The following is a 15164-nucleotide window of genomic DNA, read 5'->3' as shown; positions in this document are numbered from 1 at the left end:
GTGATTTAACAAAACCAATCGTTGTTTTAGCCTTAATGGGTCTTTATAGGTCTGTATAATTAAAATTTATAACAAAGACTTAATTTCATTAAGATGCTTTCATATTCATTATTAACTGCCGCCACCACCTACCATTATCAACTACCACTACCACCACCCCTACTACCACCACGCCACCATCATCCTCAATCATAACAGCCGCCATGATCGGCCATCACCACCATCATTCACACGCACAATCAACACTCATCCACCTCAACTACCACAACTAATCAGCTCATCACCATCAACAACCACAGACGGCACTGCTCATAATTATAACCTACCACCACCTTCCTCTGTCACACTACTACCACCACCCGTCATTATTAACTATCACCACTCACCATCATCATCCTCAATCATAATCGCCACCACTACCAATCACTACTAGCTACTAGCATGAACCACCATCATCAACCAAAACTACCACCAACTACCGCCTCTAGTCGGCATTCACTCGTTCGCCATCACCACTAACAACTATCATATTTTAAAAAATTATATATTTTAATGATAGAATATTACATTAGTTGGTATTTCATTTGAATTTTATGTTTATTAATTTTCAAATGAAGATAAATTTTATACATTCAGATGTTAAAAATCAAACAGTCTTAATTATTTAGTATTCAGATCTTAATACACATCTTAAGATATTCAGATGTGTATTCAAATTCAGATGTCTTAATCTTAATACACTTCTTGATATTCAGATTCAGACGTCTTAATCTTTAGAAAAACAAATGTATTGAATGTTGATATACTAGTGATAGTTAAAACCATTATCATCCTTGCTTTTGTCAATAAAGGAAATGTACCATATGATGACTTCTATTACTGCTAGAAAGTGCAATTTATCACCAAGAAGCAAACTCAATAGCATAAACAAGTTTCAATAGACTAGTGAAAAATAATTATAACTTGTGGTTGCAAGTCATAATTGATTTGCTTATTACAGCAAACTACTGACATCTAGTGCTGCAGTATTCTGGTCATCGTTACAAAATTTCTCGACTATAATCTTTTCTCGAATGCCTATATTCGTATGAAAAATGAGAAGAAAAAAACAAAATAAGAAAAAATCCACTTAGTATCTCTATGACGTACTTTGAAATAAATTACATACTCTGCTCCCTCCCCTACCCTATAATTCTCAAGAATCATAAACTAAGTGAAAAATAAGCTTATGTTCCAATTATTTCAATGGTGTATAAGCGCGACTAATAACCTATAACTAGCCATCTGCTACATCAAATTTTGTCCTTCAATCAACGACGTTCATCGTCTCTTCTTGTTCTTTCTTCTTTTTACTTGTTTCTCTAAACGTTCGATCCTTTGACCAAGAACAGAAGACGACGATGATGATGATGATGATAGACTTTGACTTGTGGGTTTTGATGCCTCGGGAAGTGATGATTGAGCGTGCTTTTGTGCTACTAAGTGCTCTTGTGCTGCAGCAAATTTCTTGAGAGTATCGAAAAACGAGAGTCCCGGTTTTTGTTCAGATGGAGGACTTACAGGTACTATAGGAACGCGCAGTAACTTCTTAACTGCAGGATTTTTAATCACTGGCACACAAAGAAGACACAAGATGAAAAGTGGAAACATGTTAACGCATGAATGCTTGTGCAGGAAATGAACCACAATACTAACCTAATCCGTAGGAGAGTGAAAAAAGATTTGAGGTCATCCAATAACAGAATACTGCCTGCGAAGGAAAAAAAAACAACCACCAGTGATCGACATAGCACTACAACAAATGAAAGAATAACCAACCAAGAACTCAAATCAACTCCAAGCAAAAGCACATACCACGAGCGCATAGCATTTACAAGGATTACAAAGCACATAAAGGCTAACTATAGGTTCACAGAGGCGCGGAGCCAGAAGCTCGGCTACGTGTTCAATCGAACCTAGTAGCTTTTGCTTAAACAGTGCATTTGTATTAAGAAATTCATTAAATATGTACAAATTTTAAATTTAGAACCCAGTTATTAGCACTTGAAGTTGTCGTTCCAAAATTCAGAATCCATAAAGTTGAAATTCTAGCTCCGCCTCTGGGTTCACATGGTCCAACACGAACAACAATTGTGTTAAACATGATAGACACCCAAAATAAATTAGCCGTGTCTCGATTGTGACTTTTGACATGCAAAACGCTTATGATACGATCATTTAACACCTTCTAGAAGAGAGAGCCAGCTGATAAAGGAAGAACCTTTGGGTGCACCAATCCCATATTCTAATACCTTGTGTAAGGTAAATATAGTGAAGTTATCTTTGAGCAATTGAGAAGTTAAGAATGCTTATAACTTGACCTATAAAAAAGGGCAGCCCGGTGCACTAAACTCTCCCTATACGCGGGGTTTAGCGAAGGGTCGGACCACGAGGGTCAATTGTAGGCAGTCTTACCTTGCATTTCTGCCAGAGGTTGTTTCCACGGCTCGAACCCGTGACCTCCTGATTAAAGAGAACTAAATGCCGCCATGCTTCTCTTAAGCACGAAAGTTATGAAAGAAATGTTTAAGGATATCTTCAATCAAAAACCAAAAAGATAATGCATGTATTCAATCAGGAAACCCAGAAAAAAGAAGATGATAACAGTTAGACACAAGGCCAATTTGAAGTGAAAGCACATCATGTACTTTGATGTAGAAAAGTTCTACCTCAGATTCTTCACAACGTAAATAGAAAAGGATAGATACATGCTAAATCATTATGCAAGAGTTGGTTTGGATTATGTACCTTAGGAAAACCAGCAGTAAATGGGATAGTTAACGCAGCAAAGGCTCGTGAGACATTTTTTATAGTTTTAGCATGAGCATTTCCTTCCATTCCTTCTTGAGCATTGCACTGAGAAAGAACAAACTCCGGTTAACAAAAATTGTCAGAAATTACATTGGTGTGAAGATATCTAGATAGAGACAGCAGGATTTGTTGGAGAATATTAAAAGGTATAGTAGATGAAGGCACCATACACCGAAATGAACAAAAGGACAACTCACCTCCACCGTTATCCAGAATGTTAATGCAGTCAAAACAGGGAAGATGTACATACTATCTGGAGTAGTTAGATCAGTAAACCAAAGCACTCCTCCCTGTTTGAAAGAAGGGACTTTTTCCACCATGTTTGAAATCTGCATTTTAGGCGATAAATTTTACTTTTTAGCAATGAATATGGTACGGGGAGGGGGGAAAAGGACATTATAGATAGCAGAAAGAGGATAAACTTACAGCCATAAAGAAACTGACAAAGATTGGCCCCTGTATTAGAATTCCTTTTAAGGGAGTGAAGGGTGAAACTCCATATCTGCAAGAATGTCATAGAGTGAAAAGACATCCATCATATCGAAACATTTCAGTAAATTATGAGTCCAATTATATGTTGAGCATACATAAGATAATTAAGGACTCCAATGAAACGGTGGATTTGCATTTTAGCTCTTCCCCAAACAAGTCATACATATGATTTAATGAGAAGTTGCTTACTCCTTCATTGCTGCTTTCATTTTTTCTTGACCTTCAGCGACAGCTGCCGGAGCCATACCCTAGTAAAAAGGTAAGAAGTTTAACCAGGTAATTCTTGCACACTAGCTTAATTAGAAGAAAAAATATCATGAGCGTTTTATATAGTTTGTCACACACAGTGGAACTTGTCACAACAGTGGCGGAGCCACGTTTAACTAAGGGGTGCAACTGACACCCCTTAGCCGGAAAATTGCACTGTATTGCTAGGTAAAAGATATTGTTTTTATGCATGTATATACTATATGTTGAATCACCTTGGCTTTTCCGTGTGTTTAATTCTTTATTTTTTAACACCCCTCAGTGAAAATTCTGGCTCCACCGTTGGTCACAAAGAGTGCTGAGATAGAGAACTAAACTAGTATGGACGCGTTGATATATTGCCTAAATTTGATAGATATACAATCTATTTGGAATTAGTAACTAGAGATGATAATACAGAGGGTTAGAGTATAAGAATCTTGTACTAAAGCAGAATGGCAATGTGTAATAATAAGTAAATTTTAAAGCACTACTTAACATCCTCCAACAGGATGACATAAAACTAATAGATGTTTCATAGCTAAAAGTTATTACAACAAGGCCAAATAATGTATGTCAATGGCGAATGGAAGAGAATCATATCAAACTTACCCTATCTTGCATCTCTTGGTTAATCGCATCCAACTTTGGCTTCACAAGCTGCAAAAGACATGCATGTTAATAAATGGATGATTTATGAAATTTCATCAGAAAAGAAAAAGGATGAATTGCGAAGAAAAACCAAAATTAGCAAAGACGGACTTTAACTTAACGGGAAACAACTATAAATCTCTCTCCTTATTCTTTTTCTTTTTTTGCATTGGGCTTGTGTAAGGGATGCAGAACGAGAGATTAGATTCTGACAAATCGTTTGGTTACTTCAACATTTTCGAAAAGTATATAAAAGTTTATAAAAAGCGCCGTGTCCGCCTAAGTGAACTTCGCATATCGGGTGCCACATCAAATTAAGGATAAGGGTTGTGGTAGGTAGACAACCAATGTAAAAATAGTCAAACCTCAATAAGAATTGAATGAAACGCCTGAACAGTGTAGAATTAATATAGAGGATTCAGCCAACCAACCCAACTAATTTCAGGTTGAGGCGTAGTTAATTGATTGATAGGAAATTTATAGGAGCTTGCATTCTAAAGGTAAACATGTCTTAGATGATATTCAACAACTTTAGCAAGATACAATAAATGAATTTATAAAGAGGTAACTAGCAATCCCCATGGGGGGGGGGGGGGGGGAGTCATCAGAATCCTATGAAAGAAAACGCTCATCAAGATAAAATCATCTACAAACAACATTATGAAACAAACGTCCACTTTGAAATAGATGTTGCAACATCCCGTTATTACTTCCTCAAGTTTCAGAAGAAATAATGTTTGGCAATGAAGTGCTTAGCCTAAAGGGGAGTCTTGGAGCAACGTTAAAGCTATCTCCTTGTGACCTATAGGCCACGGTTTCGAGCCCTGAAATCAGTCAGTGAAGCTTGGGTAGGCTGCCTGCATCACACCTTCTTGCCTTCTCGGCTCTTGGGGTGCGGCCTTCCCGTTCCTTGCGTACATGGAATGCTCCGCGCACCAAACTGCCCTTTTTTTCTTATAAACTAGTATTAGTGTACGTGCGTTGCACGTGTGCATCACATTAATCAATATAAAATGTATACAAATTATCAAAAAATAGCAATGGAGTTAAAACTAAACGCAATATATGTTTAAATGATGAAAAAGATAATATTACATTGATATAATATATAACTGAATTCAACATTTTCCGAGTGAAGTTAGTGTAATGAATTCTATAGTATTTATAGCTATAAATATTTTATTATATTAGATACAAATATGCTATGTTGTTATATCTCATCCAACATCTCTTTGTAAACTTTACGTTCATAATGTCGTTATACAAAAAAATAGTTCTTCATTCAATGTTAATCAAAATTATAGCCAAATGAACCTCTTCTTGTGTAAAAAAAGTTGCCTGAATTCTTATTGATTTAAGTCTAAATTTACTTCATGCAATAGTCAATACCATCCTAAACTCACTCCGGATGTACTCTGCTAATAACAATTTTGAAATTTCAAGAGTTCACAATGTTGAGGTCAATTTCTTAAAATTATCAGAGGGTGAGGGGGTGGGGGATGACAAATTTATAGTTATTTCAAGGGTTCCAAATACATTAATTTAACTTAGGTTTAAAATATTAACTATAGTTGCACATTCACATAGTATGGTGGTAGCTTAATTTATTTCTAAATTAACACCATATTAGTTCAGACTTCTAGAAATTTAAAGTTAAGATTAAATCAAAACTCTTAAAAATTTAACAGGAAAAAGCGAATATACATTGCTGATGGATGTTCCATATTTTAGGCAACCAATTATTGGCAATTTGGAGGAAAAAAATACTATTATATACCTTAGAGGCTAAGAATTAAAAAAACTTTAATGGTCACGTACTAAACTCCAAAAGGATATTTATAAAAACTGGTCAAATAAGGAAAAATAATAATAAAGTAAATTTGAATAAACTGGTCAAAAACTTGAATTTGAAGACCTAATATTAGGATCTTCTTAAATAAAATTTTAGTTGATTTTGAAGTCCTAAATATTCGAAAAATAATTAAATGACTATTTTGTTTGGTGTGAAATTAATTTTTAAAGGATAAAAAAAGGCGAACGATATTTCGATAGGGACTTTATAGTATAAATATAGATGAATTTAGGCTTGTATAATTTTTTTATTCTTAAATATGATATTGAATAATTATTTTGGGTGCTTAATTGAACATGAATTAATTACTTTATATGATTAAATAAGAATACTTAAAATACATATTTAATTATTCACATTGAAATAAATTTACTTAGAAGTTACTGTATTAAATAATTTTAATTTAATGTATGTGATTTTATGTCTCCATTTTTTAATTTTTAATTAGTAATCAATTGAAGTCGCCATCGTTCTCATCTTGATTTTATACGTATTGCACAAAGGATGTATTGTCTATTAGTACAATTTACATAAGGTAAAATATTTATTGATTTTAAATTCCTAAATATTAGTACTTCCTACCTATTTTAACTGGGAAAGATTTAATATCAAAAATTTTAGTTGATTTCAAAATCCTAAACATTAGGAAACAAACCAAAGTTACAAATTTGTCCATTGTAAAAGTTATTTTTAAGGTAAAAGATGAACGACATTTACTATTTTCTGGCCGTGCAATATAATAGAAATAAATTTTATATATATTTTATCTAAGAGAAATAATTTGGTACATGGTTTTTTTTCTTTTTCCGATTCACACCCTCGTCCTCCCTTTCTTTTAGCCAAACGTATATTAAAAAAAACTCCTAAGTAAAAGGATTGAATGTAATGGATTACAGTCAAACCTCTCCATAATAGCCTCATTTGTTCCGAAATTTTTTGGCTGATATAGTGAAGTGTCGTTATAGAGGACATATATTATAACATAATATAATATTCGGTTCTGAGAATAACGCAGCTTTTATAGTGAATGACTATTATATAAGGATGTTGTTAGAGAAAGGTTTGATTGTATAACCTAATATATATGAATACTTAACGAAACTTTTGCCTAAAATATTTATAGAAAATTTAATTGGTTAATGTTTAAAAAAAAGACTCCTATTGCTAAAAGGATTCCAAAGTGCTCATGCTTTTCCTAATATAACTTTAGGAATTGAAAGTGTTCCATCAAAGGTTTTTACATGCAGACGAAGCGTACAAAACATTGTGCTTTTCCGAAGCTATTTTATTTTTATTTTTTTACATATATGTTATATTATATAGCTCAAATAAGGAAGGATTTGGTACACAATCTTTAATTGATTTTTTTTTACATATATGTTATATTATATAGCTCAAATAAGGAAGGATTTGGTACACAATCTTTAATTGATTTTGGAGTCCTAAATATTAGGGAATGAATTAAAACTATTCCTAAATATTAAAAAATAATTAAATTACTATTTTATCCAGTGTAAAATTAAATTTTTAAGGGTAAAAAAGGCGAACGACATTTCGCTAAGGGATTTCGTGCTTTTAATATAGTATAGATAAAATGCTTAGCCTGAGCTTGACTTAACTTGAGTCAAACTTTCTAGTTGGCATATTTTTTGATAAAGTAATAATATTATTTGATTAGGGACAATTACAATATACAAGCAATATAATAAAAAGTAGAGAACCTACATCAAGCTGTGTAGTTTATAATCGACTTAATCTTGGGGCAACCAATTTGAGCTTCACCTATATCATGATTGCTCAGTACATTTTCAATACAATTTCTAAAATTATTGTACATCATATTAAGATATCAAGCACATCCATTACAATTCTGGAAAATGTCAATGCACGTTAACAAAGACCAAAGACATTCTCCCCGGTGGCCCTCTGCTGTGGTGTTTGGGAGCAAGCCAAATCATACTTTAAGTTTGAAAATTGGTGGCTGAATTCTGAAGGTTTTGATGACAGAATAAAGAACTGGTGGACAACTTTTGAATTCTCAGGAAGACCAGACTACATTTTAGCTTGCAAACCAAAAGCCCTCAAAGGCAAGCTAAAAGAATGGAGCAGAAGTTGTAAGCGAAATCTGGGAATGCAAAAATCTAAACTGATGAGCCAATTGGCAGAATTTGATACAATACAGCAAGCAAGAGCTTTGACAGAGGGGGAGTCAGTGAGGAAGGCAGCTGCCCTCATGGATTTTGAGGAGCATCTCAAGAATGAAGAAAGTGCATGGAGACAGAAATCTAGGTCCCTGTGGCTCAAAGAAGGGGATAGAAATACAAAATTTTTTCATCGCACTGCCAATGCACACAAAAGGTACAATAATATTGATCAATTGGTGATCCAAGATGAAACAGTGGAGGAGCCAAGCAGAATAAAGAATGAGATCATTGAATTCCATAAGAAGTTAAACACAGAACCTGAAGAGTGGAGACCTGCCGCCAATTTTGACAACTGCCCCACTATCTCAGATTTGGAGAAGGAATTTCTACAAAGCAAATTTGAGGAGCAAGAAGTTCTGAGCTGTCTGAAGAAGTGTGCTAGTGACAAGGCCCCAGGCCCTGATGGTTACACAATGGGTTTTTACATTAAGTGTTGGGATATTGTGAAGCAGGACATCATGAAGGCTTTCAACAATTTTCATTCTCAAGAGATGTTTGAGAAGAGCTTCAATGCAACATACGTAGCACTGATTCCAAAGAAGACAGGTGTTAAAGAACTGAGAGAATATCTGGCCAATCAGCCTGATAGGGAGTTTCTACAAGCTGCTCTCAAAAGTTTTGACCAAAAGACTGAAGAGGTTGGTAGACAAACTAGTAGATGCTCAACCGATGGCTTTTATCAAAGGAAGACAAATAATGGATGCAGTGTTGATAGCCAATGAAGCAGTGGACTCAAGAATTAAAAAGAAAAAATCAGGAATTCTATGCAAACTAGATATAGAGAAGGCCTATGATCATGTCAACTGGAGTTTTTTGTTGAAAATGCTAGAACAGATGGGTTTTGGACAGAAATGGATCAATTGGATGAAATTATGTATCTCTACTGTCAGATTTTCCATCCTCATAAATGGATCTTCTGAAGGTTTCTTCCCTGCCAATAGAGGTCTAAGACAAGGTGACCCCTTATCTCCCTTCCTATTCATCATTGCCATGGAAGGTCTAAACAACATGGTTAAGACAGCAAATATCAATAGATGAGTCAAAGGCTTTGAGGTTGATAGGAATGGTGCTAATAGTCTAGAGATCACACATCTCCAATATGCCGATGATACTCTAGTCTTCTGTGACGCTGAAGAGGAGCAGCTTAGATATTTGAGGATCATCTTGGTTTTGTTTGAAGGAATTTCAGGACTTCACATCAACTGGAGAAAGAGCCATATTTACCCCATCAATGAAGTCCACAATATGGAGCAACTGTCACTGGTATTGGGAGGAGAAGTAGGGTCTCTACCTTCCATCTATCTGGGGATGCCTCTGGGTGCAAGATCTAAATCCAAAGAGATTTAGAATTCAGTTATTGAAAAATGTGAGAAGAAGTTGTCAAGATGAAAGCTCAATATTTATCAATGGGGGGAAGGCTAGTCTTAATCAACTCAGTTTTAGATTCACTTCCCACTTACATGATGTCCTTGTTCCCAATTCCAGCTGGAATTATACATAGATTGGACAAACTCAGAAGATCCTTCCTTTGGCAAGGGAATAAGGAGAAAAAGGCCTTCCATTTGGTCAAATGACCAAATGGAAATCCATCACAGTGATGAAAAGGCAAGGTGGTCTGGGAATCAGAAACTTGAAGAATCAAAGCAAGGCGCTCAAAATGAAATGGCTATGGAGGTATTCTCAAGAACCCCAAACCTTATGGAGCAAAGTGATCAAACCAAAGTATGGGGAGGAAAATAACTGGGTGTCAAAGGAAGTGCATCATATGGAGTTAGTGTGTGGGAACTGTGGCCTACAATGAAGAATCACACTTTCATAAGAGTGAACAATGGAAGGAAAGCTTCATTCTGGAATGATAACTGGTTGGGGCATGGATGCCTAAAGGAACTCTACCATGATATGTTTGGTTTGGCACAAAACCAACAGAAGACAGTAGCTGAGATGTGGAGTTCTCAAGGATGGGAACTAATTCTTAGAAGGCAGTTGAATGACTGGGAGATAGCAAGATTAACTGACCTTTATAACAAGCTGGAGACATTTAAAGGAATACAGGAAGGGGTGGACTTACTTTGGTGGCAGAGGCATGACAGAGGGGTCTATCAGGTGAAGGCAGCATATAAGATTTTGAATCAAAATAACCCACAGATAAGAGATTGGCCATGGAAGCATATATGGAAAACTAAGATTCCCTCTAAGGTAGCTTATTTCACTTGGCTACTAGCAAAGGAGGCTGTATTAACTCAAGATAATCTCATAAAGAGAGGAATCTCTTTGTGCTCAAGATGTCTTCTATGTGGGGAAAGTGTTGAGACAGTTAGCCATCTATTTCTACACTGCAAGATAACAAACCAACTATGAAAATTTTTTATTAATCTTAGGGGTATTTCATGTACAATGCCCCATAGGATCAATGAAGTTCTTTTTAGTTGGGAAGAAGCTGGAGCTGAAGCAACCAACAGATATAGATGGAGGATTGTCCCAGCATGCATCTGGTGAACAGTTTGGAAGGAAAGGAATGCTAGATGTTTTGAAGACAGAAGTAACTCAGTACAGAAGATCAAACTCAATTGTATTCTTCTTTTTTGTTTTTGGTGTAAACAAATTTACACAGAAGATACATTGTCAATCATAGACATATTAGGATCTTGCTAGGATTGCACACTAGCAAATCTAGTTAGCTTTTACCTGTAAATATGGTTTCCAGTTGTACTGATTTTATAATATATTCAAATGTTATCATTTCAAAAAAGAACCAAAGACATTCAAAGATTAAGAATTTATGTAGCAACTCTGCATGCTAAAATATTACTGTTTTTTTTTTCTTCTTTTTTTAAGCTGGAGAAGAAGTTAACATAGTTAGGGCTACGAGAAGAGAAATCAGCTGTCTCTGCCTGCTTTAGACAACAAAGCAGCATAACCACCTTACTCCGTAGATTTTGCGAAGACAAAATTTTCATTTCGCACAGCATATGTATGTCGAATTGAACCTGTTTAACACAAATTTTGTACTTTCTAGCCAACTTGAACAAGTAACAAGCAAAAGATAATAGTGATCAAGTCGAGCCTGAGCGTTGTTATAGTGTTATCATGAGTTGGTTAAGCTATGCTAAATCCAAGTCAAGCTCGAGCAAGTAGGTTTATGAAACAACTCAAGTTCACGCACACCTGTGGTATCTGTCTGATAAAGACCAGTACATTTTATATGACCATGACAGTAAGGTTAAGATCCATTAGAGAAAAACTTACCGCCAATTTTGAAGTGGCTTTGAGCTGATTAATCATTAATGGAAGGGTTATACATCGAATAAGAATAGTTGTAGCGATTATTGATGCCCACCTGAAATATATTTCCAAAATGAAGTCGTCGGTCATTTCGTGACAATATAAAGCACAAGTTGATTTTAACTCGTGAATGTTACATTAAAACGGCACAACCAAAACAGAGAAACAAACTATGAACTTTAAGGTTTCCTAAGTATTTCAGATGAAACATTTCCTATGTCTGTCAAAATTCCGAAATTAAAAATACATCAAAAGTTACAAAAAGAAAAGAAAAAACTTCAATATATGCAAGGGTTCTCAAGTGTTTAGAATTAAACAGTTCTACAGTAAGAGTTCCAGCAAACATCTGTCCATCTCCCGATTAATAAATGTCCAAAAACTAAATCAATCTAAGTGACATACTATAAATTCAAATATCATCTCAAATTAAACCTCAACGTTTTATTACCCTATCAAGTTCTGGAAACACACATGCACACATTTTTATATAAGAAATACAAGTAAATAGATTCATAAACCATATTATCCCTCTCTTTCTCACCTAAAAATTCAGAGACATATCAAGGATTTGAACATTATGGTTTCGAGTTTGGGATTCAATACCAGAACTTATTTGATTTATTGGGTTTGAAATCAATTATTTCTACTTCTTTAATAAATTTATATAAGATTGAGCCAAAGCTACCCATAACTTACACTCTAGACTGGGAGATTGAAAGCTTGATGGAAATGATAGCCAAAGTGGAGGCTTACAATATTGATGGGAATGCTTCGGACATGATGAGATGGGGCAGTAAGGGTAGTTTCATTGTCAAAGAATGTTATAGGCAACTCATTTCTCGGAATCAAGTTCTTGATGCATGGCCTTGGAAGCTGATATGGAGGACCAAATTACCAGTGAAGGTCATTGGTTTCAACTGGACAGCCCTACATGAAGCTTGCCTAACTCAAGATAATCTCAACAGAAGAGGGTTTCAACTGGTTAATAGATGTTATCTATGCAGGAGGAACCAGGAATCTATCAATCACCTCTTCCTGCACTGTCCAGTAGCCATTGATATATGGAACATGTTCTATAGTATTTTTGGGATAAGTTGGGTCATGCCATAAAATCTGAGAGATGCGTACTTGAGTTGGAGTCTTTGGCCAGTTGATAATTCCATCAAAAAGATCTGGATTATGATACCTGCAGTTATTTTTTGGTGTTTATGGAATGAGAGAAACAAAAGATGTTTTGATGGCATCTCAACTCCAAACCACTCTATTAAAGCCAAATGTTTAACCAATCTTTTTTGCTGAACAAAGCTGTCCTCAATAGTTAGTACCGAACACTTTTTGGAGTTTATTAGCTCTCTTGTCCTAGATTGAGACATTGTATAGGGGCTAGCAACTCACTTTTGTTTTTTGTATATCTACTTCTTGTAAGTAGCTTCTTGTACTCTTGCATCTTCTTGATGCCTTTTAATACAACAGTTTATTTCATCAAAAAAAACTTACACTCTACATCTGCCTCTGCCTAAATTTTATCAAAAGAGGAATAACTATACCACACTCTTTCCTTTTTACTACTACATCAATAGAAACAACAAGCAATATACCATGCTATTCTTAACAATCACCAACAACTACAACTACTACTACTACGCCTCAGTCCAAACAAGTTATGTCAGCTATATAAATCCTCATTGACCACGTTACTCCATTCAAACTCATCACATGCCAATATTATGCAAAATAGAAATAAAAAATTAATCTTACCAATCAAATCCAGTAAAAAAATGAACATAATCAATCAAGTACTGCAACGCCTGCACGGGCAAATACGACTCAGCAGCAGCAACTGCCACCTCATTCACTGCTGGAACTTGAGAAGTTACAACCTCGACAGCCTTATCTGCCAGCTCAGCAACTTCACTTATGTACTCTATCTTTTCTGCTCCACCACCACTAACACTACTAGACATATTCCTAGTGAACACTGAACCCAAATTCATACAAATCATGTGTGGGGAAGGGCGAAATCTTCGATGTTGAAATGGGCTTTTGGGCCCATTGAAACTGTTAATTCCTCTTCTCACATAATGGGGCTGTAAAAAAGTGGAAAATCTTGGATTTTTACACATGGGTTCTTGACTTTGTTTATCATCATCATGTGAATAATGAAATGCTGGTGTAACAACTCTTTGTTGCTGATAAAGAAACTTAGCTCTTGTTGTTAAGTTCCTCCTATAAGCCATTTGAATTTGCTTCCTTCAAAAAAAAAAAAAATGAAATTTTTAGCTGCACAAATTAGTACATCAAACACCAAAGATTAAACCTTTATAATTCTTCCCAAATGGGTGTTAGAGTTACTCGATATATGTCCTAGCTCGGACACCACAGTCACAAAAAGTAAGGAAAAAAATTGAATCTTTATAATGATTCAACTATAAAGGGCAGCATGATACACTAAGCTCCCGCTATGCACGAGGTCGGTGAAAGGGCCGGACCACAAGGGTCTATTATGCATTTCTGCAAGAGCTTGTTTGCCAACTTTACCCGGCTCCCCTTCAATCATTCAGCAACTATGATGCAAAGAAAATATCTACAAAGACATAGGAGGATCCAGCATATATGTATAGTTATATATTGTCTTTTAAAAAAATAATTTTTAGCTGAACAAGTTAGTAAATCAAACACCAAAAAAGATTAAACTTTATTATCATTCAGTAACTATGATACAGAGAAAATACCTAAAATTGAAGAATATGAAAGCAATATTCAAAACTAAAATTTCAGATCCCAATTATTTCTATTGACAATTCAAAACATAAAGAAAGACAGCTTACAGTTAATTACAGGAACTGCTAAAATGGGCAGGGTTTTTCGGTTTTTTGGGGGTTTTAGGAGCAAGATGGTGTCAGCCAGTAGAAGTGATAATACAAAAATAGCCCTGGCGCAGACTACCTCTTTATAAGAATTACACTAAACACCCCTGTAATATAACTCAATTATACTCACCCCCTGCATTACAAAATCAAACACTTTAAATTATTTAGTGTAATTAACCTTATCTTCTCTAAATTAAAGTTAAGCTGTAACCAGTTACAATTTGAATATGTAAACAAAATTGGCTAATTTGAATGTGTAACCTATTTTGTGATAAGAGAAAAATATCATGCATAAGTTGAGCTGGAATTTAATTTTTAGTATTAAGAAAAAGGAACAATGAGAAGAAAAAGTTCACTTTTCAAGTTTGCAAAAAAAAAACTATAATGCTGAAAAATTAAAAGTAAAGTGGTTTATGCAACTTTACAAATGATGAAAGTAGTTGTGCACGTAAAAAAAACCAAGACAAACAAATGAAGAAAGAAAAGGGACAACCATAGCTGAAAAGAGGAAACCAAGAAGGAATAAAATCATTAGTAGCAAGTGGACATGTGCTACTTTTGAAAGAAAACTTTGTCACCAAAACCAATTTCAAGACACAAAGTTTAATTTGCCAAGTAGATCCAAGTTGTCGTGAAATCAATTTGGCATTTGTTAGTTGACAACTTGGGTCAACTTAAATGAAAAGCTGACAAAGTTTTATTTAATTGAAAAGAAGT

The 15164-nt window shown here is 34.9% G+C and overlaps 1 protein-coding gene across 3 annotated transcripts; it reads right to left on the bottom strand.

Annotated features, from left to right (window-relative positions):
• Positions 1 to 946: 946 nt before the first annotated feature.
• On the bottom strand, positions 947 to 14537 carry LOC107793160 (mitochondrial inner membrane protein OXA1). Of its 3 annotated transcripts, none has more exons than XM_016615443.2 (10): positions 14406 to 14537; positions 13336 to 13827; positions 11542 to 11632; positions 4201 to 4248; positions 3532 to 3590; positions 3277 to 3352; positions 3048 to 3179; positions 2788 to 2895; positions 1696 to 1750; positions 947 to 1610 (listed from the first exon to the last, which is right to left on the bottom strand). In XM_016615443.2, the coding sequence occupies exons 2-10, from the start codon at positions 13812 to 13814 to the stop codon at positions 1321 to 1323; spliced, it is 1338 nt and encodes a 445-aa protein (XP_016470929.1). In that variant the 5' UTR covers positions 13815 to 13827; positions 14406 to 14537; the 3' UTR covers positions 947 to 1320. The 3 variants fall into 3 exon arrangements, with proteins under 3 accessions (XP_016470929.1, XP_016470930.1, XP_075109342.1); XM_016615444.2 differs by lacking the exon at positions 14406 to 14537 and adding an exon at positions 14310 to 14403; XM_075253241.1 differs by lacking the exon at positions 14406 to 14537 and adding an exon at positions 14025 to 14268.
• Between the last annotated feature and the right edge of the window lie 627 nt (positions 14538 to 15164).

This window comes from Nicotiana tabacum, chromosome 5, assembly GCF_000715075.1.
Source record: "Nicotiana tabacum cultivar K326 chromosome 5, ASM71507v2, whole genome shotgun sequence".
Classification (NCBI taxonomy): domain Eukaryota; kingdom Viridiplantae; phylum Streptophyta; class Magnoliopsida; order Solanales; family Solanaceae; genus Nicotiana; species Nicotiana tabacum.
This window is presented reverse-complemented; position numbering and strand designations above follow the sequence as displayed.

Excerpts from the sequence above, each read along its gene's own strand:
- LOC107793160 (XM_075253241.1), bottom strand. The coding sequence starts at position 14,134 with ATGATTGAAGGGGAGCCGGGTAAAGTTGGCAAACAAGCTCTTGCAGAA. Across the intron at positions 2,896-3,047 it reads CATTCTGGATAACGGTGGAG|TGCAATGCTCAAGAAGGAAT; the intron begins GTGAGTTGTCCT and ends GTTCTTTCTCAG. Across the intron at positions 1,751-2,787 it reads TTACTGCTGGTTTTCCTAAG|GCAGTATTCTGTTATTGGAT; the intron begins GTACATAATCCA and ends TTTCCTTCGCAG.